At 41.2% G+C, this 27,618-nt stretch overlaps 3 protein-coding genes across 8 annotated transcripts; 1 reads left to right on the top strand and 2 right to left on the bottom strand.

Annotated features, from left to right (window-relative positions):
- The first annotated feature begins 230 nt into the window (after positions 1 to 230).
- On the top strand, positions 231 to 4,253 carry kptn (kaptin (actin binding protein)). Of its 2 annotated transcripts, none has more exons than XM_042724321.1 (12): positions 231 to 551; positions 634 to 716; positions 907 to 991; positions 1,216 to 1,270; positions 1,417 to 1,495; positions 1,613 to 1,686; positions 1,770 to 1,876; positions 1,976 to 2,071; positions 3,041 to 3,104; positions 3,171 to 3,306; positions 3,447 to 3,620; positions 3,734 to 4,253. In XM_042724321.1, exons 1-12 carry the CDS (start codon positions 341 to 343, stop codon positions 3,800 to 3,802), a joined length of 1,233 nt encoding a protein of 410 aa, XP_042580255.1. In that variant the 5' UTR covers positions 231 to 340; the 3' UTR covers positions 3,803 to 4,253. The 2 variants fall into 2 exon arrangements, with proteins under 2 accessions (XP_042580255.1, XP_042580254.1); XM_042724320.1 differs by having other exon boundaries at positions 233 to 551; positions 3,696 to 4,253.
- Positions 4,254 to 6,325: 2,072 nt separating this feature from the next.
- Positions 6,326 to 16,390, bottom strand: hnrnpl (heterogeneous nuclear ribonucleoprotein L). Of its 5 annotated transcripts, none has more exons than XM_019109630.2 (14): positions 16,234 to 16,390; positions 15,473 to 15,591; positions 14,350 to 14,587; positions 14,137 to 14,222; positions 13,883 to 13,979; positions 13,328 to 13,400; positions 9,239 to 9,274; positions 8,931 to 8,999; positions 8,556 to 8,827; positions 7,898 to 8,019; positions 7,412 to 7,613; positions 7,038 to 7,095; positions 6,763 to 6,870; positions 6,326 to 6,644 (listed from the first exon to the last, which is right to left on the bottom strand). In XM_019109630.2, the coding sequence occupies exons 1-14, from the start codon at positions 16,315 to 16,317 to the stop codon at positions 6,586 to 6,588; spliced, it is 1,623 nt and encodes a 540-aa protein (XP_018965175.1). In that variant the 5' UTR covers positions 16,318 to 16,390; the 3' UTR covers positions 6,326 to 6,585. The 5 variants fall into 5 exon arrangements, with proteins under 5 accessions (XP_018965175.1, XP_018965176.1, XP_042580250.1 ...); XM_019109631.2 differs by having other exon boundaries at positions 6,763 to 6,858; XM_042724316.1 differs by lacking the exon at positions 9,239 to 9,274.
- Positions 16,391 to 18,423: 2,033 nt separating this feature from the next.
- On the bottom strand, positions 18,424 to 22,122 carry srsf7a (serine and arginine rich splicing factor 7a). The gene is made up of 9 exons (XM_019098837.2): positions 22,069 to 22,122; positions 21,874 to 21,957; positions 20,341 to 20,565; positions 19,793 to 19,972; positions 19,635 to 19,703; positions 19,511 to 19,549; positions 19,236 to 19,355; positions 19,038 to 19,136; positions 18,424 to 18,967 (listed from the first exon to the last, which is right to left on the bottom strand). The coding sequence occupies exons 3-9, from the start codon at positions 20,556 to 20,558 to the stop codon at positions 18,916 to 18,918; spliced, it is 777 nt and encodes a 258-aa protein (XP_018954382.1). The 5' UTR covers positions 20,559 to 20,565; positions 21,874 to 21,957; positions 22,069 to 22,122; the 3' UTR covers positions 18,424 to 18,915.
- Positions 22,123 to 27,618: the final 5,496 nt, after the last annotated feature.

The raw sequence follows: 27,618 nt of genomic DNA, 5'->3' as shown, positions 1-27,618 counted from the left end.
ACTGGTTTCAATTCAATCTCAACCACTAAAAGAATTAGACAGAAGAGCAATGAGCAAGAAAAAACTGTTATGGAATATTACTTTCACACGAAATAAAAATAATAATAATTTAAAAAAAAAAAACTTAAATTATGATATTATTGTCGGCGACAGCTGATGGCGTCAACCTCATTTCGAAACCTCCGATTTGTTAAGCGCTGCGAAAAACGCAGATGATTGGTCAAATTTATTCAAAACCCGCCCACATACGGATGTTGTTGTTTTTTTTTTGACACTAGCGTGACAGTCTAGTAAGGTCCAACTGAATCCTTTTTTATTTTTGGTTGTGATTATTTGTAATATGTTACCGGATATAAAAAGCATGTGTCCATTTGTGGAAGACAGTTTTAGTCGTTTTCCCTCGCAGAGTAACATATACGGACTGTGCCAGGCAGGCGAGCAGGAGTTTCTGGCAGCGACTCTGAAGGGGAAAGTAGTGTGCTTCAGATATCAGGACCAGCAGAAGAAAATCAGACCTTTGGCCAGAGAGATTCAGTTCACATATATACCAGGTGACAGCCAGTTCATTTGCTTCGATAGTCTTTAGTTTTAGCTGTCCAATGCTATTTTTTTTTCTCTTTTCTGTTAATATAGTTGATGCAGAAATCGTCTCCATTGACGCCTTCAACAAATCAGCTCCTAAAAGAGGAATGGTCGTAGGAATAACCTTCATTAAGGTGTGTTTCATTATTAAGTGACATAAGTAACTAGTTATTACAAGCTAGATTAAAAAAAATCCTCGTTTTTCCCCACCCTTTTCCCCCCAGCTTTGAACCACTTTCATTTCTGCCCATAAATGTTTAAATTCGGGGCAAATAATGTGTATTTCTTGTTGATCATATCTTTCCATCTCTTTTTCTCTCTCAGGACTCAGGAGATAAAGCAACTCCTTTCCTTAACATTTACTGTGATTATGAACCAGGGTCAGAATTTAACCTAGAGTCTATTGCACGTGAGTCATTTAAAATATCCCTTTTTTGAGTTGGTGAATTGATGCACTGGCATGTAGACCAAAAGATATATGAAAATTATGTTTAGTTTAAGTTATACCTATACTAGTATGTTAACTTTTACTTATTTAGATCACAGGCCAGTGATATTCAAATGACAGACTTTATAGGTATGAAGGAACAATATGTTATACTGAATAATCTGAGGCTTCCATCCTGTTGACAGAAAGCTGTCTGAACCTGGAGCTCCAGTTCACCCCCTTCCAGCTTTATCACACTGAGTATGTCATTGTCTTTTTTATGTTTGTTTAAAATAAGCTGCAAGGTTTATATACTGGCATTTTTAATGTTTGAATAGATGAAACACTGTTTTGTTATTTTTGCTTCTGAAAGTTGAAACTGCATTGATGTTCACGTTTGATTGCAGGGTTCATTGTGGAGATGGATCCAGTGAGACTGTGTTTCTCCTCAGTGGGCATGATCAGCGCATACATCTTTACATAGAGGTCAGCCTATAAAATGTAGTCAGAGTAATGGCTTCATATTGTTGATGCTTTGATTTGTACTAATCTTATACTTCCCCTACTAAAGATTGGAATTTCATTTTCTATGTCTGATAGTAGAATGCGTCTTTGCACCAGTTTGAGGAACAACCAGTAGAAAGACTCTTTCCTGAACTGCAGGAGTTGCCAAGCAAGTGAGTGTGTCAAGTTTGGATGACAAGACTTGTTATGTAAAGAGGTTTGACGGTAATTAGTATGTTTTTTGTTTGAATTGCAGTGTGTTATGGTTAAATGTTTTGAGCATTGATCAAAATCGGCGCCTCACTGCGTTTGGATGTCAGAATGGTTCTGTGGGTCTTTCTCTTGTCAACCAAAAGGGACCTGGTGAGAAACACACTTACTGTACACACCTTCTTCTTCTTCTTAAAATGTAATATGGTGATAATAAAAGTTCTGGCTTTCTTTGTACATTTGCCTTATTAGAGATTCTCCAAAACTGGCGTCTGCAGCATGACAGTCCCATATCCACTGTGTTGCTGTTCCCTTTGAAACAGCCGCACCAGAGCACTGACACTAACAGTGAGTGATACAGTTTATCACTGAATGATCACAGTCTTCAACCATACTTAAAGTCCAACTGAAATCAAAATTGAACATATTTACTTTGTTTGCCTAAATTGACCATTTTGTGGTGAACAATTCATCCATGCAAGTCAATCCACACAAAAAAAATTTTTGGCTTCGTAATCTTTAATCAAAATCTGAAAATGCCCCTCCCCTCTGCATTGGAGGACCTTCCCTGATGACGTAGGTTAGGACGGTTTGGGTGTCTGCTTAGCATCCGTAACCACGCCCCTCCAACTGACAGTAGACAGGCTGCCTGTGTGTTTGCGACTATTGACAGAGCGTGAAAGGAGAGATGGCGAGGAGGTGCATTTTTGGTTTTAGATCAGGTGCTAGTTGGAAAATAAAGCCACGCCCACTATTTTTCCTCATTTAGTATTCCGTTTCTCTCGGAAATACATCACAACACTGGAGAAAAGTCGTTTGCAACTTCTGGTTCATGCGGACTTTAAAATAAAGACACTATTTAAGCCTTTGTCTATCATGTCTAGAGTTTGAAAACTCACATCCAGATCACTCTGAATTAATTTTTAGATTTAAATTTAGAGTTTGAGGGCTTCATACAGAAATGCATATAATACTGTTCACAAGTTTGGGGTTGGTACCATTTTTTGTATGTTTTTGAAAGTCTCTTGTGCTCACCATAAAATTTATTTGATCAGAAATGCAATTAAAAATTTTTAAATGCAATTTTTTTGATGGCAAAGCTGAATTTTCACTCTTTATCATCACATAAATCATTCTAATATCGTTATTTTCTGCTCAAGAAACATTTTTGTGGTTTTCAGGAATTCTTTGATGGATATAAAGCTCAAAAACATTTTTAATGAGTTAAACTTTATTTTTATGCAAGATTATTAATGACAGGTAAGACCTCCTGACTATTGTTATTGATCGCTCTTTATTCATCTTTTTTTCTGACAGGCAGTGAAAGGGAAACATTTAATCTGTTGGTGACCAGTGCAATAGAAATGGCTGTTGTTTACAGGTTAGTATGTTGTTTATTCTGCACCATGTGTCTGGTAGAGTGTAAAATAAATGTGTGCATGTTCAGGGATGTGGAGCAGTATGGACTGAGCAGACAGCTGTGTTTGGCAGAAAGCGACCAGTGCGATGCAGTTCTCTGTGCTCTTGTTGTTGATCTGGACTTTGATGGACAGCATGAGTTGTTGCTGGGAACATATGGACAGGTACAGTGCTGGATTTAAAGAACAGAAACACTTGCTAGAGAAAAAAAGTATGCCACATTGAAAGAGTTTAAAATACATAAATTGATATTCAAGCAGTTTACAGTAGGCATAAAATTATGTGTTCAATTTGTGACCTACAGGATCTACTGTGCTACAAATTTCACCAACCAACGGGAGCTATTGAAGATAAGTTACAGCTGCTGTGGAGACGGAGTTTTAAAAGTCCCCTGCTGTCGCTGATTTATCTTGACCTGGATGGTGACGGACTAAGAGAGCTAGCCGTTCTTACCTTAAAAGGCTTGCATATCCTACAGGTAACTATCACTGAGCTGATTTATTATTATTATTTTGATGTATTTATTAAGTCTCCATATTTTTATCCCAAACAGCACAGTCTGAAAACAACAGCAGATCTTGTTCTTCACAGATTGTCCACTTTAGTATCAAGATTGCCTATTTCTTCAAAAGACCAGTCCATCAAAAACCAAGATGGTGAAGAGGGATACATTTCAATCATCAATGAACAGAGCACTGCAGAAACCTGACATTGACTTTTAAGTGACAGATATTTGTTTTTATTTCAAAGGAATGTAAAGTGTATGAAAAGTTAATTATCTAATTTTCTCGGTGTAAGAATGCATGCTAGATTCCATCTAACAGGCATTTCTGCAAGCGGTATTTTGCTGGGTGAGTGGTCTTTCCAGTAGAAGGATGTTATTTAGTAATGGGTTTTTATAACAGACCTATTCTTCCTTGAATTTTGCACCAGTGCACTATAAAATGACCCTGAAATGAAAATGTCTCCTTGCTGGTGCCATGTTTGATTCCAGACTTACATCCAGAATCTTACATCCTAGTGATCACAAGCAATTCTTGTTCAGCTCGTGACCTCATTTCTGTGCCTATTGGCTCTGGGTAACAAGTTGTTCAATTAAATAAAAGTATTTAAAAGAAAATTCATTTTGCCAGAACATTGAAAGACCATATTTACAAATTTGACAAAACTAGTTTTCATTTCCTTGTTGATTAATGTTCTACTGAAATTAAAAAAAAAAAAAAAAATTATGGGACTGAAGAGCTTGACATTATAACCTATTATTTCTTACTTGCTATTGCTAGTCGGTAGCAGGTGGTATATGGATAGGAGATAGTCACATTTTATTTTTCAGTCATTTGTATATCCTTACAAATAAGACAAGTCATCAATGTCGGTCCACTTTTAGTTTACTGAAAGTTAAACACTCGATTTGGTTTCATGAGATTTCTCAAAGTTCTGTAGGTAAGTGGTGTTGTGGTTTGTTGTCTTCCCAGGAGAGGGCGCCCTTAGTTAACATTGCATTAGTGTCGCAGTGCATTTCAAAGATCCTGAGATCAGGCTTGACGTGAGTGACCTATGTCTGTGCAGCCATAAACTGCTGTCAATCTTGGCTCTCTCGGGTCTGCGGCTAGTTACTGTTGGACCCCCAGCAGATTAGACAAGGATATCTTGCCTTGTGCATTAATGAGCTGGGGGTGTGTGGATTTTAATAGTTTACTAGTCTTTTTTGGATCTTACGCTACAGATTTGTAATGTGTTGGGAATCAAGCTGTTAAGCTCTGCAGCTAGATACTCTTGCCCTCTCAAAGAGTAACTATGAGAAAAATCTCTGCTATCATTTCTCTCATCACATTACCATTTTTCTTTTTTACCATAACTATATTTTGTTATATATATTTTGGGTCCAGAAGGTCACAAGGCTGACAAGTAATGACCATGTAACTTGCAAGAATATCTAAAAGCACATTATGTATCCTGTGTGTAGTACTGTTTATGTGAAAATACCTATTACAATTACAAGACAACTACTATTCAAAGTTTAGGGTTGGTAGGATTTAATGCTTTTGAAAGATGTTTCTTATACTCACCAAGGCTACATTTGTTTGATCAGAAATAAAGTAAAACAGTAATATTGTGAAATATTACAATTTACAAAAAAAAATTGTAATATTTTAAATAATTTACTTGTATTCAAATACATTTTAATATGAGGTTTGCATTTTAGAGCAGTTCAGCAAAGCTGTATTTTCAGCAGCTATTAGTCTTCAGTATAACACAATTCAGAAATTATTCTAATATGCTGATTTGGTGCTCAGGAAACATTGGTTAATGTTGTGCTGCTTAATATTTTTGTGAGATTCTTTGATGAATGGCAAGTCAAAAAGAACAGCATTTATTTCGAATAGAAATGTTTTGTAACAAATTTTGTTATTGTCACTTTTGATCAATTTAATGCATCCTTGCATAATAAAATATTACTTTTGTAAAAAGAAAGTCTTACTGACACCAAATGTTTGAACTGTTGTACAAATGTACTACATTTCAAAAACAAGCTTTATAACATTAAATATCAATAAGGTTAACTGAATTCATATGTGTATATAAGTGGTGTAACCAAAACTTGAGCTCAACACTTGCTTTATAGCCTGGACTCCCTTGTCCAGTTTATGGCCTTACTGTAACCACATTTGTGACCCTGGACCAAAAACCAGTCTTGAGTCACATGGGTATATTTGCAGTAATAGCCAGCAATACACTGTATGGGTCAAAAATTGTTCAATTAAGTAAAGATCATGTTCCATGAAGATATTTTGTACATTTTCTACTGTAAATATATCAAAACTTAATTCTTGATTAGTAATATGCATTGCTAAGAACTTCTTTTGGACAACTTTAAAGGCGATTTTCTCAATATTTAGATTTTTTTTTGCACTCTCAGATTCCAGATATTACAATAGTTGTATCTCAGCCAAAAAGTATCCTAACAAACCATACATCAGTGGAAAGCTTATTTATTCAACTTTCAGATGTATAAATCCCAATTTCAAAAAAATTTACCCTTATGACTGGTTTTGTGGCCCAGGGTCACATATCACTGTGTTGATCTCCTGGATTTTGTGTTTAGTTGCTTGGCTGTCTCCTTCAAATCACACAACAACAATCCCACTGATATAAGCCAACATGCACAAGAAACAAACTCTTACAGTGACATATTCACTAATTTATTACATTGTCACACAAATTTACTGTTATACAAGACTGAAAAATACATTAATAACAATAAAAAAAATTTAAAAAAAAAAAAGATTTAAAAATGAAACATTGAATTCCAGTCTTATTCTGGAAATAAGGTAATCTTAACAGTCCCATCTCTTTCCCTCCAGGTCAAGAGTTAAGACATGCTATGGTGCTGAGCTCAAAAGGTCACTGGGAGTCAAAGGTTAGTGGTTGTTACAGTGGGTTCAGTTGGCGTGCTGTGCAGTTGAAAAACACAGTTTAAGAGTGTATGGGTAAGGCCCACCTGAAGAAAAAGAGAAAGATGAGATTTAAGGAACAATGTGATTTATGGTTAGAGCAAAACAACTCATAAACCTAGAACAGTGCAAAACTGTGCCACCTTCAGGCGAGTGAGTACTTACTAGGGTTCTTCATCTGGTAGTGGTTCATCATAGCAAGAGCCTCCATTGCATCATTTACCGACTCCCACTCCAACAGACCAGACGAACTTCTCTCACCTGCGGTTCCACCAACACAAGAGCACACACACACACACACACACACACACACACACACACACACACACACACACATGTGTATTTATATAGAACCAAACATACACCACACTTTTTACCATATAATTCACACACACTAAATGGTCTATTTATAGACAAACACAAACTCATAAGTAACTCACTCTTGCCAGTGAACAGCTTTACGCTGACTGGAGTCTTGATTTCCAACTCATCACAAATCTGTAGATAAAAACCCAGAAGAGATGATTAAAATCAAATTCCACACACGCATATCATGAAAGCACAAGACATTTTTGTCCAAATTGAAACTGAAATTTCATATTTTTTTCTTGTGACATTTAAGTGAAATGGCTATTGGAGAGAATGGAAAAAACTTCAACGAACTGTAGCAAGAGGGAAGGAATATTTATGTTTTTATATGTTAAAAAAAAAAAAAAAAAACATACACGCAGACAAATCAGACACTGCAACATTCCATAAAAAAAATGATTTTTATATACATATATATATAACAATGACAGATAACACCTCTGACCTGATTGAACGCTTCAACAGTGCAGTCTGGTTGACCGTTGAAGAAGTGCAGTACGTTGCTGGGCTGCTGGATGCGGTTCTTGGCTGCCTGCTCAGCGGTGGTGAAACGGTTGTTTCTGTTGCCATGGAAATCCTTAAAACTACAGCTGCCATCTTCCAGCTGATATGACTGACCCGGCATTATGGCCTGTTGTTTGGATACACTGCAGACCAAAATAATACAAAATTAAATAAGCAATGTAGTACACACAGACAGATAAATCATGCAAATTTAGTTTTAATTGTCTTGAACTGAGAAACAACTTTGTGGTCTGGCACATTTACTAATTATTAAATGTAAAAAGATGTATTTTAAAATAATAAATACATTTAAATTAAGAACAAAAGAAAACAAAAACACATTAATAATATATATATAATATATATATATATATATATATATATATATATATATATATATATATAAAAACAATTGCACTGTACACACCAGACATTGAGTTTTTGTCCAAACAGCATGTTGTTGTTCAGGTGAGAGATGGCTCTGTCAACGGCATAGCAGTCTCCCATCTCCACCATTGCAGCGCCTGGTTTACTCTTCATAAACTTCACCTGAGCACACACAAAATATTCAACAAAATCAGCAAGGACACATTTGGTCAAAAAACCTTTCAGAACATTCAATGTTTTTGCTCTTTCAAATATATCATGCTCTTTTGAACTTTCTATTCTAATACCCCCCCCCCCCCCCCCCACCCCAAAAAAAAAATAAATTAAATAAAAAATAGTATCCTGGTTTCCACAAAAATATTAATAACCACAACAGTTTTTAACTTTGATCAGAAATCAAACCAGCATATTAGACTGATTTCTGAAGGATCATGTGACTGGAGTAATTATGCTGAAAATCCAGCTTTGTCATCACAAAAACTATGAAATTGAAAATATTTTAAATTGTAGTAATATTTAACACTACTATTTTTTTCTGTATTTTTGTTCAAACAAATGCAGTTTTGGTGAGCACAAGAGATGCCATTCAAAGACATTTGGAAAAATGTATATGGGTATATGAAACAATCACTACTGGTTTTTCATCTGAAGATCATGAGCTCAACCCCATCACCCTTGAGCTCCTAAACCCCACTCACCCTTTCCACATTGCCATAGAGACAGAATATGTTGAAAACTCTGTCTGCATTGATCTTGGTGGGCTCAAGACCGTACACCATTACCACTGGAGAGTCAGCATGAGCGCTGTAGTCCGGCGGAGGAGGTCCGTGTCCGTATTGTGCCCCACCATACCGGGGTCCACCACGGCCACGTCCCATTGGGGGCCCCATGCGCCTGCCCTCGTAGTGAGGGGGTGGGGGAGGTGGTCCATAGGTGTCATCATAGTGACCATAGCCACCCTGAGGACCACCTAGAAGAAAAATGAAATATAAACACATAAGCACCTATAAAGCAAGATGCACTACCTTCAGTGCCTCTAGTCAAACCATCTCTGACAATGTGACATCACTGACCATATTCAGGTGGATGATCCCCCAGCAGTGCTGGCTGCCTCTGCCGTTTGTTTGGGTTAGCATTGGGGTCTGAGAAAGAGAGACAGAACAACAACACAACATCTCAACTGCTATGAACATCAAGAGTGCAAACACAAATGAAAAAGAAAGGCTGTGCAGTTCTGGGAGTGACATGCAGTGAGCATTAGGTGCTAATACTACTGCAATACTAAGCCATAATGGAGATTCTGAATGGCATATCAGGTCGATAAAAGAGAAATTCAATAGAAAATATTTAATTCTCTCAGACCTCATAACCAAACACACACCTTGTGAATTGTTCCAATTGCCATCTGCATCGGTATCTGCACACAGGTATACACAATTCAGATTAAATTAACTATTAAAATTATATACACAAACATGATTCCTTCAAAATTAAATCTGCATTTGTGCATTACTCTTGGTTCAGACTATAAAAACCACAGGTTCCAAGAGGTGTTCAAAAGCACAACATGTATTAATAAATTAGAGGTCTCTTCCAGAAATAAGTGGTCTTAAAGAATAAGCACTTCAGGCAAGTAGCTGAGTTCTAGTTATGGTTACAACAGTTTGCCTGCCTGCAAGACCAAGACAAATGATCTTCTCCAGAAAAATGACACCCAAACCACATCAATGTCATAATACAAGGTTTCACAGAAAAGGCTACTACAACAATACATAGTGATAAACACATTTACCTACATATTTAAGACAGGAATTTAAGTGAATACAGAAGAGCTGTAAAATACTAAAAACTTTAGGAAGTGTTTTAAGGGTCCTTATATTTAAGTCAACATGAAACACAGTTGCAACCCATTTTAATTTCTTTATCTGACCTATTCTAATGTTTTCGTTATATATTTTACATGGAAACAAAATGTGCATGTGGAATAATGTGCACCAATAAATCTTGCACAATAAAAGCCTAGAAAAGAGAATTAGAAGAGTAAATGGGAGTTGCTTTCATGTTGACTCAAGCTAGACAAAGGAACAAGGCTGCTGACTAATAAGGTGGCAGGTCTTTTTGGAGTGAAATTTAAAAGTTGTGATAAAATGAAAATAACAAATCTTTTCTTCTGTATTGTGACATCAGAGTAAAACAGATTAACTAAAAGAGGGGAAAAAGGGAGAGCAGGAATTGTTTAAATCTATCAGTTTTTGATTGGATGAAGGCAGATTAAATTAAATTTATGCATTTAGCAGACGCTTTTATCCAAAGCGACTTACAGTGCATTCAGGCTATCAATTTTTACCTATCATGTGTTCCCGGGGAATCGAACCCCCAACCTTGCGCTTCGAACGCAATGCTCTACCACTTGAGCTACAGGAGCACTATAGGCAGATCTAAATAAGAGCTTGCAGTCAATCATAAGAAAAGGGCTGGATTAAAGTTGACAGAATGATTGGAAAACATCACCAAAGAGAAGTCTGTCATTTTAACGGAAGCCAGGATTATGGCATTTTGTTTAAAACTTACATGATCAAAAACAAAACAAAAACAACATATGCACAGATGAAGTGCTCTCAAGAGTAACACCATGCATTTAGAAAATAGAAAGTGAATTTTCCTTTCATGTCCAAAAAAAAAAAAAAAAAAAAGTGATCAATTAAACTAGAAGAATTCTAAGTTTTCACTCCCACGGGAAATGTTACCTGCTAAAAATAAAAGACAACATTAAAAATAGTCACTTATGCCACATCATCCAGACTGAAAGAGTCTGAAAGGAATGAAAAGAGAGCTGCACATATCCACTCGAGAGTGTTATTCAATGGTCTTCACTTCATGCCAAAAGTGTGTAACACATCTTACCAACAAAGTTCCAGCTGATCCAGCCAGGACAAACAGTTTGGATGAGCAGTGTGCTATACACCCATTAAAACAAAAACAAAACAGAAAACAAATGCAGCAGGCACCATGGAAGTATGATGTTCTTTACCAGTCGCCCTACTCCTGATGATTTAGTTTTCATTCAGTTCCTGAGGACATTTCTCCTAGTCCGCTGCATGTGTTTTTGGTGCGTTCCAGGCACATCGGTGCTTACCGTAGTAGTAGTAAAGGTGGATAGCAGACAGCAGACGGTGTTGAGTTTAGAAGAGACGCCACACCAGCGATCAGACTAATCCACACCTGCGTCACACAGGGATCAGAACACGGTCAGCCGTGCCCAATGAATAAAACAGATTCAACACAAAGAGGAAGAGGAGGAGAAGGAGGGATGGAGAAATGAGAGATAGAAAGCACTTCAGTCCACAAAGAGACAGGGCTTGGGGAGGGAGAGCGGAGGATCTGACTGTGTGATCGGTGGGCAGCTGTGGTCCTTCCCATGTGTTACAGTGGTGTATTGTTGCTAGTGTCGCCCGTAGTGTCTTGTCTGGCGCGTTTCGCTACTTTTAGCAAGATGTGTTTGCGACAATCTCAGATTGATGTCAGAGGATGTGGCCTGTGAACATGTGGTTTCGGATGTGTCACGGTGTGAAGTTGATGTCATCTCTGTTAGTTACATATAGACAAATGTCTGCTCTTTGCCGGGTGAGTAGTGTCGATCTCAACTTGTGCTGCACGCAACGAGACCACTGCCGCTGTGTTGGAGCAATCTTGACTTGTGTCGTGATGATAATGTCGACTCGCTGATCTCTGCATTAATATCAAACAATTTGTTTGATAGTGTGTTGTCATGGCAATGTCAGTTTGGCCGTCTCTGACCATGGCGCTTGTGTTGTAGCAATCCTGATCTGGTGTGTTTGTCACTGTTATGTCAGTTTTGCATGTTCGCATGATGTTCTCAGGAAAGAGGAAAGAAGCAAGAGCAAAAGGAGCCCAAACACCCAAGAAACATGACGACAATAGGCAGGGAATGAGAAGGAAATATCTGTGTGATTCTTCTCTGTTGTTCTGTGTATCTGTACCACTTTGCTTCATGTGTTTGCTGCTCAATCAGTCGATGTTGATGTGCGAAGGTCTTCGGTGATTGGCTGTAATGTATTATCCAAAGAGATTAGACCCATTCCCCTAAATGTGTCATTAAGATGTCCGCCACCTTTGTAGAGAATGGAGATGTTAGCTGAGTGGAAGGATATCTTTTTTTTTTTTTTATCCGTGTGACTTCGATACGAGTGAAATTGCCATCTTTGAAGCGTTTAAAGTTGTTGTGAGTTCCGTTTCACTGTTCCATGTGGCCTGTTGAATTGCCGCGAGTGTGACTTGCAGAGAAGCTTAAGTAGATGGAAATGTTTTGTTGGATGTAAAATGTGTTCAGCAGCTAGTTCAAGCACAGGAGCTTAATGTACCTCAACTCAGGAGTAGAAAAGCTCAGCAGTTTTACCCTGAGAGACCTGATACATAGACAATTTGCATAAGGAGAACACTGAATATAAACCACATTTAGGAGTTCTAAAAATCTAATCGTTTAAAGACCTGCATGTTCAAATGTGAATTTGATCCTACAAAGCAGAACATTTACATAAACTCTGGCAAAAAAAAAAAAAAAAAAAAAAAGCATTCTGAATGCAAACTCTACATTAGAACAGTGACTCTGGGTAACATTTGTTCCTGAGTGATCCATTACATTTTGCCTGGACCATTGTTAATCTCTGCACTCATAAATCTACTGGTCTCTTACATCAAGCCTGGCTCTAATACCATGTTCAGGCAAGTATCTGCCCTATTGCTGGGGTGTCCTATCCTGCTCATGGAGGGCAAACGTCCTGCAGAGGTCTAACTTCACTATGCCCCGACACACCCACCAGGAAATTTCTAGTGATCCTAAAGGTCAGCTAGTACATTGTTAAACTGGGATTGGAGCTAAATTCTGCAGTTTAGCTCCAATTTTCTGCACCCTGCCCTATTGCAATGCAAAAAATCAAATCTCCATCATGTTACAAGCTAGATGCAGTGTCATGCTTCGTGAGTGAGTACAGGTGAAAGAGTGCCTGCTCCTAAGGATTTGTGTGTATATGAGAAACACTTGTGCTTTAACATGAAACAGGTGACATGCGCAACAGACGAGTGTATCTCAATATGAGCTAAGAAGGATGTGTGCTTCTGCCATCAATATGATAATCAGGCCCACTTAAGTGCATGTCTTTGGTTTAAATGAATGGATGCGCTTTTTTTCTTTTAAAGGCGAGTGTTCTTTTTGCGTATGTGCAAGATCGCGTGTCCATGTAAGAACGTCAATATGCAACTACAACTGTGTAAATATTTGTATTGTAATCCAAACAGAAGGAGTGCAAGAATAAAGCAGCATCACTGAAGTGACATCCTTGGGAAAAGATCTACTTTAAACTTTCCAAGATGTCACTTTAGGAGGCTTGTCCACACACCCATCCCCAAAAACCATAAGAAGCACAGACAGAGTGCATGAGCTGTACTGTACCTTGGCCACTCAGGTTGGGGTTGGTGTAGTCCCAAGTATCCTGATCGTTTTTGAAGACGTTGAGACGTGTTGGCTATACAATAAAAAGTGAGCTTTCATTAGTAATCAGGGTAGTCTCAACCATTTAAAATGTACCAATATCATCAACATTTGTGTCATTGACTTGAATGAGTATTTTAAAGACGTGACGTAACGTGAATTTTACAGGTCTAGAACTCACATTTAAAACAAAAATTTTAATCATTTTAAGCCATGTTGATGCTCCCTCAGAAGCCTCCCAGCTGAGCACCAGTGGTGTATTTTTTAATTAAGAAAGTGATTGAATAAACTACTTAGACTAGTCTTAAAAGTTAGTCTTTTTCTTTTTTTAATCTGCAAGTGTGGTCATATTTTTTAAAGATCTAATTTGAAGACTGAATATGACTTGGCAAACTGATAGTCAGTTCTGAAGACAGTTTTAACATTACAACTATGTTAATGCAACTGACTCCAGGCCTGCAGAGGGCACTGTACAGCACAAGATGTGTCATACATGTAATATTTCGGGGTACTAACCTTGGCATACTCAATTTTAAGGGTGCAGCAGCCAGAGTAGATGTCAGCTCCGTTGAGAGATGCTTTGGCTCTCTGTGCACTCTGGACCGAGTCGAATGTGACCAGAAGTCAAGGAGAACAATATTTCGATTGTAAACAGGAGCATGCAGTGTAAACTACACACTGACAGGGCTTAAGCTGTTTTCTTGTGATAAGCCCCATGCACTGTGCAGAAATCATAAAACCACATTAGAGAAGATTTTGTTCGAGGATATTCGACCATGGCTTGAACTCCATTTTTCCTGAAGATCACAATCCTTTGCACAGGTCCGCAGTTATTACAAATGGTGTAGAGAACATCCTACAGACAAGAAATTATATTGTATAAACAGAAACAGGGTTGAGAATAAGCTTTAATGCAATAGTAGACAGCAAGGCAATAGAGTCCACTTAGCTACACCACGATGGGTGTCATCAAAACAACTTACCGTGGTAATGGGATAGATGGGGTTCATGATGGTAAGCAGCAGTACACTATTGACGCTCCGTGTATCATCAGAGTTGCTGGGCCGAGAGATTTTCTGACTGGTAGAGTAATTGATGTAAGATGGCCGGCCAGCGATGTAGATTTGATTATTGTTAGCATACGTCACTGCGTTACTGGAGCCGTTCATGTCCTCAAACTCCACCAGTGCCTGACGCTTCTTTGGCATTAACACAACATAACTAAAAAACAGATGCATATACACAGACTCTCAATAACAACTTTACGTTTCTCAAATAATTATCTAGAAATAGTGCAAAATGCAAACCAAAAAAAAACAGTAAATTGATAACTTCTTATGAAAATGTACAAACTTACACCTAAATACCAGAGATTATGTTACTTCTGTTGCACTTTTATTTAATATATTTTCAATAAACTATAAAATTAGTTTGCGTTTCAAGCAGTGGTTCTCAACTGGGGGGCATAGCTTCTAACTTCCAAGGAGGCACATTCATTACATTTTTAAAAATTAAAACAATTAAAAAACACAAATTCTAATCAGAATCAACTTCGTATAGAATCACAGCATGAATCATGTTGAATTAAATTATCAACACTTGGTTAATAATAAAAAATAAAATAATAATATTTGAAAACAAGCAATGTTGTCCAGAAATACTGGAGGTAATATTAAATATTGTGTTGGACAACAGGGAGACTTTGAGTCAAAAAGGTAGCGTGCCCTTAGTTTAAAGGAACTTTTGTTAACACTGTTCTAAATTCACCAAACACACATTTTTAACTTATTCATATAACTCACCAAAGAATGGGCTCAAATGAGCACCACAAAGACTGAGGATGCCATTTGGCACAAAGACGATTCCTTTCCACAATGTGTGTTACCCTATACCAGGGATCCTCAAATCTGGCCCATGAGATCCACTTCCCTGCAGAGTTTAGCTCTAACCCTAATCAAACACACCTGAGCATGCTAATCAATGTCTTCAGGAACATTACAAAATCACTGGTAGGTGAGTTTGATCAGGGTTGGAGCTAAACTCTGCAGCGCATTGGCCCTCCAGGGCAAGATGAGGAACCCTGCCCTATACAGTCTATGGTGTTACCTTATGGTGCCAAACTCCTGTAGCGCCTCCACCAGGTCAGCCTCGGTAATGCCGTCAATAAGCCCCCTCACATGCACCACAAGCGAGGGCAGGGTCTTGTGCGGGTCGTCATAACCCTCCTGAACATACAAAGGGAAGAGTGAACGTTTCAAAACAATCATGTAAAACCAGAATCCTTGTGAATGCTTAAAGCAAATATATAATATATTTACTCATTTGTTTCACTACATTGGCCAAAACGATGCAAAATTCTGTATAACGTTACTTCAGTAAAGGTTCAGATTAGCCAAATGAACCTAATCAACATCAGATTCAGAGTAAAGATATGACAATGAGACTCGTCTAAGCCAAGATAAGAGTTTCGCACGTAAACTAATCAACTCTCGTTCCTTCGAGATATCTCGAGCACTTCACTCAATTTTCCATTTAATTAAATGAGTATAAGTCTGTAACATGCATGTACGGTTTACATTATAATCTGAGCTGACTGACCCGAACAATGAATGAGCAGTGAGTAAAGCACTGCTAGCCGAGCCACAGGTGAATTATATATCTCATCTTATAGCTAGTACTTATCATATTATCCACAATCGCATAATTGTTTCTCATAACTAACGTTAAACATGCGAACTAGCGTTGGCTACAAGCTAGCTTTATAGCATCACGGATCGAATGAAGAAAACCCGCTTTTCACGAGGGGAAAATGAAAGTCTAGCTCCACAAGCATGGAGAATGCAATAAACTGAATCAAATGAAAGTACCGTGGCCATTCCGTCGCTGTCTGTTTTCTGTCTTTTAGTTGCTCTGCCTCCGTCGCTGTAATAATGCCCTGCCGCAGCAGCCATGTTGTCTCAAATGAAATGTTCTAAATGGTACACAGTACTGCTGGCAGCTACGGCAACCCGCAGGGTGTCAGGAGGGGAACGCGAGAGGAAAAGGGATCTTGGGAACGGTTGCGTTAACACCTATTGAGCGGTCTAGCTGTACGCTATTTTACGGCTTTGTAGTAGCGTTCGAATGCGTCTGGTCCGCTGGATGCCGTTTTGGCTGGCAGCTTTACTACTGTATTATAATACAGTAGTGTAACCTGATTATGTACGTTAATTGTGTTATACTCTAGACTGAGCCAACATGTTAGTGTTAAACAGGAGAGGTAATCAAAATACGTTTGGTTTTAAATGTCTACACACATTTCTCCTCGTGTCGTCTTAAAAAATAATTCAAGACTGGAGACAAATCAATTTACACTTATTAACACCTTTATGGTGTTAATAAATTATACTTAAACACACACAAAACCTGGGAAAGTAAACTATTACCCAGGAGAAATGCAAACTGTATATGACTGAACGCTGTATACATAAGAAATATTAGTAAAGAATTGTATGGGTGATATGACCACAATCTTATCAAATACCCATGTCTCAATGTTATAACTACATAATTATTCAATTTAAAATATGGTTAATTTACCAAAAAGTTTAGATGAAATTGTACAAAATTATATATGCAAACCACAAATCAGTACAAACTCCTAGTATATTGAAGTATATTAACAGTATATGAAATTTCAACTGGTTGTAAATGCCACCATTTAAACTAGTATAACCCTAGCTCTTAAAGGGATACTCCATCCCAAAATGAAAATTGTGTCATTAATCACTTGTCATCCCAAACCCATAAAAGCTTTGTTCGTCTTCGGAAAACAATTTAAGATATTTTGGATTTATTTTTTGAATAAAGTCATTATTTTTGTTTTCTTCGTGTACAAAATGTATTCTCGTCACTTCATAACATTCCGGTTGAATCATTGATGGCAGATGGAATATTCTGACAATGCTTTTCATGCTTTCCTGGGGGGTATTCCAGAAAGCAGGTTAGGTGACATACCCGGGTATGTTTAAGAGCAAGTAAACGGATAACCTCAACTTTCGGTTCCAAAAACGGAGGTAACTTTCAGGGTATGTTAGTAGTCATAGCAACTCACTCTCTGAACTTAACCTGCTCCGGAGCAGGTTATGTTCCAGGGTTAGTTCACTTCAGCGAGCGTGACAGTTATTTACAGTTTATTACAATGTAATATAGCCTATTATATATTATATATATATATATATAATGTTAATGAGGAAGCACTAATATAAGTAATAAATAAGGTAATATATTATTCTAATATGATTATTTCTTTTATTGGCATATATAAGAGTTATCTGTATAAATTATAAAAGACTATGACAAGGTAATGTTTAACTTATGTATATATTTATTTATTTTATTTATTACATGTTATCTCACACATGGAGAGGCATTTTATATAATGTCTAAATTCTAAATCAAAATACATAACTAATATGACTTAATATAGAATTGAAATAAAACAAACAATATAATTCACATTCTTCTCAGGGATTAAATATTTAAATGGGAAAAAAAAATTCAATTAGGTGGCGATATGCACTAAGCATGTAAACAACAAATCAACAAAAGAAGAAGAAACAGCATGGCTCGCTTTTTCTTAGCGTCCGTTTCCATAGTGACTCATCGATTCGTCGCTCTGTTGAGAATGTCTTGAGTCTTAACCAGGAACATACTCTGAGTTGAATGAACTTACTCCCGGACGCATTTTTGGAACCACATACCTCGAGTAAGCAAGGTTTGGGGTTAATCAACCGAGAGTTCAGGGTTAAGTTCATGGTAAGTTAACCCTGCTTTCTGGAATACACCCCTGGACCTTGACACTGTTATTTATTTGGCAGTCTATGGGACAGTCTCAAGCCTTCCGGTTTTCATCCAAAATATCTTAAATTGTGTTCCGAAGACGAACAAAGCTTTAATGGGTTTGGACATGGGGGTAAGTGAACAATGACAAATTTTTCATTTTTGGATTAAGTAACCCTTTAAAATAAAAATAAATAAAAAAAACTCAGGTCAATAAAAATTTAACATGGAAACAGTTGGGTTTGTAAAGCTGTACTTTATTAAAAAGATCAATGCCATTTTCAATGCAAAAAAAAAAAAAAAAAAAAAAAAAAAAACACCTCTACAAACAAACAAATCACTGCGTACTCTTCAGCTCCTCATATAATACACTGACTAAATCACAACAAAGCTCATTCACCACCTTACCCACAAATCACGGACCACAGGACACTGGCTCAACGCTGAAATTAAAACAATGGAGTTCTTAAAAAAAAAAAAAAAAAAAAAAAAAACAATCTGAAGGAGGGAGGAGGAAAAAAGGGGGATATGTAAAAGGGAAGGGGGAAAAAAATAATGAGATGATAGTCATGCTTTTACAAGGAGCTTTCATTAAAATGGGGGGGGGGAGGAGAAGAAAAGAAATAGCTTTGTAGGTACAGTAGAACCAGTATTGAAATCATGGAGATAAAATGTATTTCAGCCCTGAGGCAAAGGTGGGGAATTGGGGAGAAGCATCAGTATTCAGATCAGTCAGCATCCGGTGTTGGACTTCTCCTTGGGCTGGCAGACCTGGAATGACTAAGACAAAACAAACTGTCAGAATCTGCTCGTTTCTACAAGAACAACGTTACTGAAAATTTGCACTCACCTGTCTTTCTTGTGACTGACCGAACGAGACCGAGAGCGAGATCTGGACACACTACGGTCTCTCTGTCTAGAAACAGATCGTGAACGGGAGCGAGAGCGACTACAAATACAAAAACAAACAACTTAAACTGAGAAAGCACATACAACACTAATACATTTAACTTCACACACGCAAAACTGAAATCAGTAAACTAAGTACCTGTCTCTACGGACAGGTGTTCTGGACCTGGACCTTCGGACAGGGCTTTTCGACCTGCGTACAGGTGAACGTGAGCGTCGCACAGGGGTTCTGGATCTAGAGCGGGCCGGAGAGCCTGACCTAGAACGCAAAGGTGAAGTTTATATATAAAAAAAAAAACAATAGCCCAGACAATTTAAGAAATGCAAGGGTGTCCTATACAAAGATTGCAGCAAGCAGACATACTGCAATTAGAACTGTTAAAAACAGGACTGTGGCCTGATAACACAGCTTACCTGCTTCTGCGTTTTGAGTATGAAGGTGAACGGTACTTCCTATAAAAATAAATAGTCAAAATCAGATTGATGTATCTAGACCGTAAATCTTTCCAAACACAGCTGGAGCAGTGAGAGGACTTGCCTTTCATTGCTGCGGCTGCGAGAGCGGTAGCGCCGGCCACGAGATCTGGACCGAGAGCGAGATCCTGACCTAAAAACAAACAGAAACAAAATGAAAGATTAGCAATAAAACAGTGTCAGGTACCAATGCAATAAAAATTAAAAAGTTGGTTAAAGTACCTGCTGCGTCGACTACGCCGCTTGTTGAAGCGATAACAGTCATAAGCATAATGACCACACTCCCCACACTGGTAACAGCGGTCATTGGGGTCAAATTGTCTGCGACTGGGACGGCCATAACGAGACTTTCTGGACATACCATTAGACATCTCAACTCTCACGCGGGATCCACAAAGCACCCTAAGACATTACAGATCAGAAGGTTATTTGTTTCTCTATCCCAAACAAAGGTGCACTCAATGTGTCTCAGCTGTTGACAATTCCCCCATGACATCCTTGTTTTTTTTTTACCCAAAGCAACACACTTTACCTAGATGCAGGCTAACATCAGATAAACTAAGAAAAACAACTGAACTGAAACTAACTACAATTAATCTGCATCTAGGATAACACCAAACAATTTGGGGCCTTTGTGAGCGGAAAAAGAACAATGATAAACCGCCGACACTCACCCCTGTGGGTCTTAGCTCCCTGAAGAGGTCAGGGGGTTAAATGTGCTGCAGTAGCATCATGGCAAATGTAGGCAGGTAGAACTCAAGTTGACTCACTTTCCATCCATCCCCTTTACGGCATCCTCTGCATCCCTGGCATCCTCATACTCTACGAAGGCGAAACCGGGAGGGTTCCGGGCAACCCACACACTCCGCAATGGTCCATAGTAACTGAAGGCCCGTTCCAGCTCACCTTTGGCTGCACCATTGCCAAGGTCACCGACATAGACCTTACAGTCAGCGGCGCGAGAGGAACTCCGAGATGAGTAAGACATCTTGCACCTGTAGTGTGGACAAAGGTTAAGAAACTTATTGGTACCCATTCGAAACCTTCAGTAAAAAAAATTTAAAAAAAAATTTGCAAAACTTAAATTTTAAACCTGCTAATATATAGTACGTGATAACCGATTCCACAAATTCAATAACACTTAAATTAATGCACACATTTTCTCAAACACACAAAAAACAAATTATTAGAAATCCGTTAAACCAGGGGGTTAAGGACCACTGGATGTTTCTGAAGGTTAGTGGAACTTCATTAAAACTTCTTTTCTAAATATAAAAATCAAACTCACAACAACCTGTTAAAGGGACAATCCACCAAAACTGAACATTTTCATACTACTCAATACACTTCACACAAATCCAAATCTGTAGGACTTTCTTCAACAAACAAATAATAATCTTTTGAAAATAAAAAAAATATAATTTTTTTTGTTTATATAATAAAAGTCCATGGCCACCAGAACTAGTTAGCAACATTGTTCAATATGCATCTTGTATTCTGCAACAGAATGTCATACAGGTTTGCAAAAAAACATAGGGGTGAGTAAGTGACAGCTTTTCTTTTTGGGTGAAATTTAGGCATTATATAATTCAATGAAGTTACAGTGTACCCAAGATTACTGTAAAGTCCCTGGTTTTGTTAGGGTTAAACAGCTCTGCCACAATGTAGAGTTTCCCATAATATAAATAATACAGTGTCTCGTGTATATCACTGATCAATAAAAGCACGTTGGTCGAGTAATGTTATTACAACCCTGCATGTGCTAAAACATTTCGCAAATCGCGGTCAGCTGTTTCCTTTTCACGTGCACGCTTCAAAATCGGTCAAAACTGAAGATACGAGATCTTGCAGTCCATTGCTATAAAGCGTAACCGCATTTCTTAAAGCACGGTTTTAGTTTCTCTTTCCTTTGTAACTCCAGTCGCTTCAACTGCCGAAATACGGCCATGATGGACTGTTCAGTCATGTTTATCAACACAAACAGCGAAGTTAACAAGACTCGAACCACCAAATTCACACCAGACAACAGGAGAAGGGCTTATAAACCTGATATGAATGACAACGTAGCAAGTGGGTTGATTGTTAGCCAATAAACAAGATTAACGCCGTTAATAAGTGCGCCAAAAATCACAGGCCGCTCTTTGTTTGGCACGTTATTGAATCAAACCTTACAACTACCGAAGCGCAAAAATCCATCAACTGGCGCAACCAGTAAAACCCCGAGCTTCCGTACAAGGTTTATAAACACATACTACTTTGGATAATTCACAATAAACAGCACCGTCGGCTGCACGCGGACTTACCGTGTGATTCGACGTCCTCGGTTCCGTGTGAGGGCGCGTGGACGTCTTCTTCTTCCGGTTGATTAAAGGTGCTTCAACCAAGCCCTGGCCGACAGGAGAAACAGCGAATAAACACAAGCAGGTACAGCCCTGATCATCGCTACTACCTCTAACCGATTAAAAACCGACGCACGTAAATCAAAATAAAGCTCTCACCTATTATCTTATCTCATGCTCCTCACGCTCTTTGCCCGGAAGCATAACCGTCACCGGCTGAGCGAGCGCGGCCTGTTGACTTCTCTCACTTCCAAGAATGGGCGGATTCTTTAATGCTTGAACGCGATTGGCTCTCGCTGATGTAACTCAAACTAAAGGCGCGTTCCCTTTCATAGGTCACTTCGATGCTGCGGTGACGTCACCGTATGGGAACACCTTCGGTGTGACGAATGTCTGAAGCCCTATACCATCTCGCCAATCCTATTGGCCAAATAGCGCTTGGCACCGCCCTACGCATGCGTACGCATCGTATACCCGGGAGCCTCGCGCTATTTCGCTCAGATTTCATTTCCTTCAGGAAAGAGAATCATCTGTGCCCTGGAATCATCTCGCGTTCATAGCGGTTTTCTCGAGCAGTGTTAACTCCTCTTCGCGGACGCGATGAGCTTTCGAAAGTGCAAGGAACCGTGTACCAGGTTCATCACTAAGGGAGACACTCACGAAAGGTGCGTAGTCTGTTTGGGATTACATCACGCGCAGTCTGCGCTTAGTGGCCTTTCCTCTTGTCCCCACTGTGATGGCCTGCGACTTAAAGTACTGCGCTCGAGGGTAGAAGTGTTTTCCAAGGTCGCCCCCGCGTCTAACCCCCGCCGTGTCGCTTCTGCGGCTGCCGAGGCACCGCACGAGGCGATGGCTTGGGGAGACATGTGCGACCTCACTTACGACGACAGCGCGGCGCTGGAGTTTTCTCCACATCGCTCGCTCTCCCCTACCCGAGTGCAGGATGCCACCTTCGTCGAACCCGTTGTGTTCTCGGACGGGGGTTTACAGCCCACCCCGGAGGCATACGATGCTATCTCCTTCGGTTGTGGGCAGTTCGACGACGACGTCTTATCCACCGCGGCTTCGGAGTCTGAGGACTTCGTGGCAGATACGGACAGCCCTCTCCCTCCTAGCGGACAGGAGAAGCGCGTCTCTCCCTCCTACAGCGAGCTGTTGGATGTGGTCTCTCGTGCGGTGGGTAAGCTGGGACTGGACTGGGAGGTTGAGAAGGCCGAGGCCCAACCTTCATCTAAGCTGGACGACCGTTTTTTTTGACTAGTCGTGCTCCCGCGCAGCCCCGTAGGCCCCTGCCTTTATTTCCCGGACCTCCACCAGGAGGTTTCGAGGTCCTGGAAGCAGCCCTACTCGGCGCGCATCACGAACGCTGCGGCTGCGGATTTCGCCACCATTTCAGATATGGCGAACCGTGGCTATACAGCGATGCCTCCGGTTGAGGAGACTCTCGCCGAACATCTGGCGCCTAATTCGGCCACGGCATGGAAGTCTCGCCCCCTCCTTCCTTCGAAGGCGTGTCGAGTCACGTCTAGCCTCGTCGGGAAATCTTACATGGCTGCTGGCCAGGCGGCCGCATCGCTCCACTCTATGGCGGTCCTCCAGGCCTACCAAGCGGAGCTTTTAAAGGATCTCGACGAGGGGGGGGGCATCACACCCGAGGCTGTGAAAGAGCTGCGTCGGGCAACGGATTTGGCGCTACGCGCTACCAAACATACTGCTCGGGCAGTGGGCCGTTCCATGGCTGGTTTGATTACGGTCGAGCGCCACCTTTGGCTGAATCTCACCGATATCAAAGAAAAGGATAAATCTTTTCTCATGGACGCGCCCATTTCTAAGGACGGTTTGTTTGGAGAGGCAGTTACGTCGGTGGTGGATAAATTTAGGGCAGCGAAACAGCAATCAGCCGCTTTCCGCCAGCTGATTCCACGCAGACCCAGAGAGACTGAACGGCGGCAGGCGCCCGCGCGGTCTCGTTCAACCTCTTCAAACCGCCAACGGGCTGCCTCACGGGAAGAGCCTTCGCCTATGGCGCCCCCTCGTAAGGACTGGGGTCCTAAGGCTTTTCCACCAGCTCGCCAGCAACAGCGGAAAAGATTAGACCTGAGTTCTACGGCTAATGCCTCTCGCTCTCGGGCTCCTAATAGCAGCTCCTGATATTCTCGCTGCTTGCCAGGGACTGTGCCCTCCGCTAGAGAGCGCTATTGGACCGTTTTCGCGCATCCAACCCTCTCACTGCAGTCCCCACGCTCTAACATTGACTGTCTCGCCGCAAAAGGCGCTTCGAGCAGCATTGGATCGAGTAACCATGTCAGGCGTTTCCTCAGACACTCTGCGCGATTCAGCCTTCAGAATCCGAGGAACGTTACAAGGGTCTGGCAAAGATGGCCCGTTTATGACGGCTCATACAGCCGCCGCTTTTTCGCTAGCGGCAGAGCCCGATGTTCATCTTGTTGGATTAATTCCTGCCGTGGACACGCCTTCAGGATTATACACAACGAGATGCAGCGGATTTGACGCACGCGCTTCCCCGGCTTACGGACGCCGCGAGCTTTCCGTATTCGGGCATGTTAACGCGTATGAAAACGCTGAAAAAGGCGGAAACCTTGAAACCACTGACGCTATTTCGGGCCGCGTGGGAACGCTTGCCCGGCATTTCGCAATGGGTGTTATGCACGATTCGTCTCGGATACACCATTCAGTTTCGAAAAGGCCCGCCTCCTTTCCGCGGAATTCTTCCCACGGTTGTGAAACCAGAGGAAGTCGCGGTGCTGCGGCAAGAAATGACAGCTCTGCTGAAGAAAGGGGCTATAGAAGAAGTACACCCCCTCTCAGATGGAGTCAGGTTTTTACAGCCGATATTTTGTTGTACCAAAAAAAGGGGGCGGTTTGCGACCCATATTGGATCTACGCCGTTTGAATCTTGCACTCAGGACGAGCAAATTCAGGATGTTAACGGTAAAGTCCATTTTGTCTCAGATTCAACCAAACACTTGGCTTTGTCACGATCGATCTGAAGGATGCATATTTTCATATTCAGATCATCAAGAGACACAGGAAGTTCCTCAGATTCGCTTTAGAGGGCAAAGCGTATCAATACCGTGTTCTTCCGTTCGGCTTAGCCCTGGCTCCCCGAACTTTTTCAAAATGCATGGACGCAGCTCTGGCCCCGTTGCGGCTCCAGTGCGTTCGTGTGTTGAATTACTTGGACGATTGGCTGGTGCTAGCTCAATCACAGACTCAAGCACTCTCTCACCGAGATTTAGTGCTGAATCATTTAAGAAGCCTGGGCTTATGCACGAATTTCCAGAAGAGTGTTTTAATCCCCTCTCAACGGATAACCTTTCTGGGAATAGATTTGGACTCTCGCGCGATGACAGCCAGACTATCTCTCCCGCGCGTTCAGTCTCTCACGTCATGCGTGCGTCACTTCAAAGTAGGCCGCACAGTGACGGTGAGTTTGTGTCTCAGGCTGTTAGGCCTGATGGCAGCGGCATCCCCTGTAATTCGTCTGGGCTTACTTCACATGCGCCCTTTTCAGTGGTGGACGAAAAGTCAGAACATTTCACCCCGTTGTTTTCCGCATCGTACGATTTCGGTGACACGGAGGTGTGTTATGTCAATAAAACAGTGGATGTCAACCGAGTTCCTTCTAGCCGGAGTTCGGCTGGAGATTTGTGCTTCCCGAGAGACTGTCACGACGGACGCGTCTTTGACCGGTTGGGGAGCTGTTTGTCAAGGGCGCCCAGCTCATGGAGTGTGGACAGCGACACAACGCGGTTGGCACATAAACAGGTTGGAACTACTGGCAGTTTTTCTAGCTCTCCAGTATTTCTCAAATCTGCTGACCGGCCGTCATGTACTACTCAGGTCAGACAACATGGCGGTTGTGTCATACCTGAATCATCAAGAAGGGTTACGCTCTCGCCCCCTGTGCAGGCTGGCGAGGAGTATTCTTCTTTGGTCTCGGAACAGATTTCTATCGATCCGAGCAGTTCATGTCCCCGGACGTTTGAACGTCGGAGCGGATCTGCTATCCAGACAGACTCTGGAGCAGGGGGAATGGAGATTACACCCACAGACGGTGAGCCTTTTATGGCAGATATTCGGAGAGGCGAGAGTGGACTTATTCGCGTCGAGCACGACTACGCATTGCCCGCTGTGGTTCTCCCTATGCCCTCCATCGCCCCTAGGCCTGGATGCGTTAGCTCACGATTGGCCCAGGACCAGCTTGTATGCTTTTCCTCCAATTCGTTTAATTCCAGCGGTGTTGTCCAGGATACGGCTGGACAGAGTGGAGCAGCTGCTGCTGGTGGCTCCGTGGTGGCCCACACAGCCGTGGTTTGCGGAACTGGTCAGTCTAATAGTGGGCTCTCCATGGGAGATTCCCCTCAGACAGGACTTACTATCGCAAGCACGAGGGATGATTTGGCACCCGAGGCCAGATCTGTGGAAACTGTGGGCGTGGCCTCTGAGCGGAGTGAGTTAATATGTCCCGGTCTTTCTGCGGAAACCTCCGAGACTATTATGAATTCCAGAGCAGCATCTACGAGACGCTTATATGCTTTCAAATGGAAGCTGTTTACGACCTGGTGTGGTTTTCGTAGTATAGACCCAGTTTACTGCCCAGTGGCTTCAGTACTGGAGTTCCTTCAAGACCGTTTCTCTGATGGTGTAACGCCAGCAACTTTGAAAGTTTATGTGGCAGCCATTTCAGCTAACCACGTATATATGGATGGTGCTTCAGTGGGCCGTCATCCGCTGGTCTCTCGCTTTTTACAAGGTGCGCGACGGCTGAGGCCTTTCCGCCCTGTGCGAGTTCCCTCATGGGATTTATCTATTGTACTGCAAGGTCTATCAGGACATCCGTTTGAGCCCTTGGAAACCGTACCGGATAAAATCCTGACCTTGAAGACAGTTCTTCTTATGGCCTTATCCTCCCTCAAGAGAGTTGGGGATTTACAGGCTCTTTCTGTTTCGCCGTCGTGCATGGATTTTGCACCAGGCTTTGTGAAGGTATTGCTGCGACCGAGGCCTAATTATGTCCCTAAAGTCGCTTCGAACCCCTTTCATTTTCAGCAGACGGTCCTGGAGGCTTTACCCCCTGCTGGGATAGGATCAGAAGATCTAAGTCTTTGCCCTGTCAGAGCGCTTAAGACTTATGTCGATCGATCAGCCTCATGGCGTGAGTCCGACCAGCTGTTTGTCTGTTTTGGACATAAGAATAGAGGCCATGCTGTCACAAAGCAACGCATGTCCCATTGGTTGGTGGAGGCAATATCTTTAGCCTATGAGGCGCGCGGTCTCGCCTCGCCTCTAGGAGTCAAAGCTCATTCCACTAGAGCAGTCGCTTCCTCTCAGGCGGCCCTCAGTGGATCTTCTATGGCTGATATCTGTGCTGCGGCAGGATGGTCCTCACCGAGCACTTTTATAAAGTTTTACAGTCTGGATGTAAGGACGGCTCCTGGCTCCCGGGTTCTCTCCGCTTGAGCAGATGCTTCCTTGGATCCCAGCTATCAGGTACGTCAGGCGTTATGGTATAGGGTTCCCATACGATGACGTCACCGCAGCATCGAAGTGACCTATGAAAGGGAACATCTCGGTTACGTATGTAACCACAGTTCCCTGAATAGGGAACGAGATGCTGCGGTCCCGGCCGTTCCATACCTGATAGCGTTCTTCTCTTCAGTTCATGAAATCTGAGCGAAATAGCGC

This window comes from Cyprinus carpio, chromosome B5 (genome assembly GCF_018340385.1).
Source record: "Cyprinus carpio isolate SPL01 chromosome B5, ASM1834038v1, whole genome shotgun sequence".
NCBI classification, from domain to species: Eukaryota; Metazoa; Chordata; class Actinopteri; order Cypriniformes; family Cyprinidae; genus Cyprinus; species Cyprinus carpio.
This window is presented reverse-complemented; position numbering and strand designations above follow the sequence as displayed.

What these genes read in the sequence shown, in the direction of transcription:
- kptn (XM_042724320.1), top strand. Translation starts at nt 341, where the DNA reads ATGTTACCGGATATAAAAAGCATGTGTCCATTTGTGGAAGACAGTTTT. An exon ending in CTGCAGGAGTTGCCAAGCAA is followed by an intron (nt 1,687 to 1,769) that starts GTGAGTGTGTCA and finishes TTTGAATTGCAG; the next exon opens with TGTGTTATGGTTAAATGTTT. An exon ending in AAGGCTTGCATATCCTACAG is followed by an intron (nt 3,621 to 3,695) that starts GTAACTATCACT and finishes TATCCCAAACAG; the next exon opens with CACAGTCTGAAAACAACAGC.
- hnrnpl (XM_019109630.2), bottom strand. Translation starts at nt 16,317, where the DNA reads ATGGCTGCTGCGGCAGGGCATTATTACAGCGACGGAGGCAGAGCAACT. An exon ending in TTAAAATTGAGTATGCCAAG is followed by an intron (nt 13,401 to 13,882) that starts GTTAGTACCCCG and finishes TTTATTGTATAG; the next exon opens with CCAACACGTCTCAACGTCTT. An exon ending in AAAGCTGTTCACTGGCAAGA is followed by an intron (nt 6,871 to 7,037) that starts GTGAGTTACTTA and finishes GCTCTTGTGTTG; the next exon opens with GTGGAACCGCAGGTGAGAGA.
- srsf7a (XM_019098837.2), bottom strand. Translation starts at nt 20,558, where the DNA reads ATGTCTTACTCATCTCGGAGTTCCTCTCGCGCCGCTGACTGTAAGGTC. An exon ending in TACTCAAAACGCAGAAGCAG is followed by an intron (nt 19,356 to 19,510) that starts GTAAGCTGTGTT and finishes TTTGCGTTCTAG; the next exon opens with GTCAGGCTCTCCGGCCCGCT. An exon ending in GTCAGTCACAAGAAAGACAG is followed by an intron (nt 18,968 to 19,037) that starts GTGAGTGCAAAT and finishes GTTTTGTCTTAG; the next exon opens with TCATTCCAGGTCTGCCAGCC.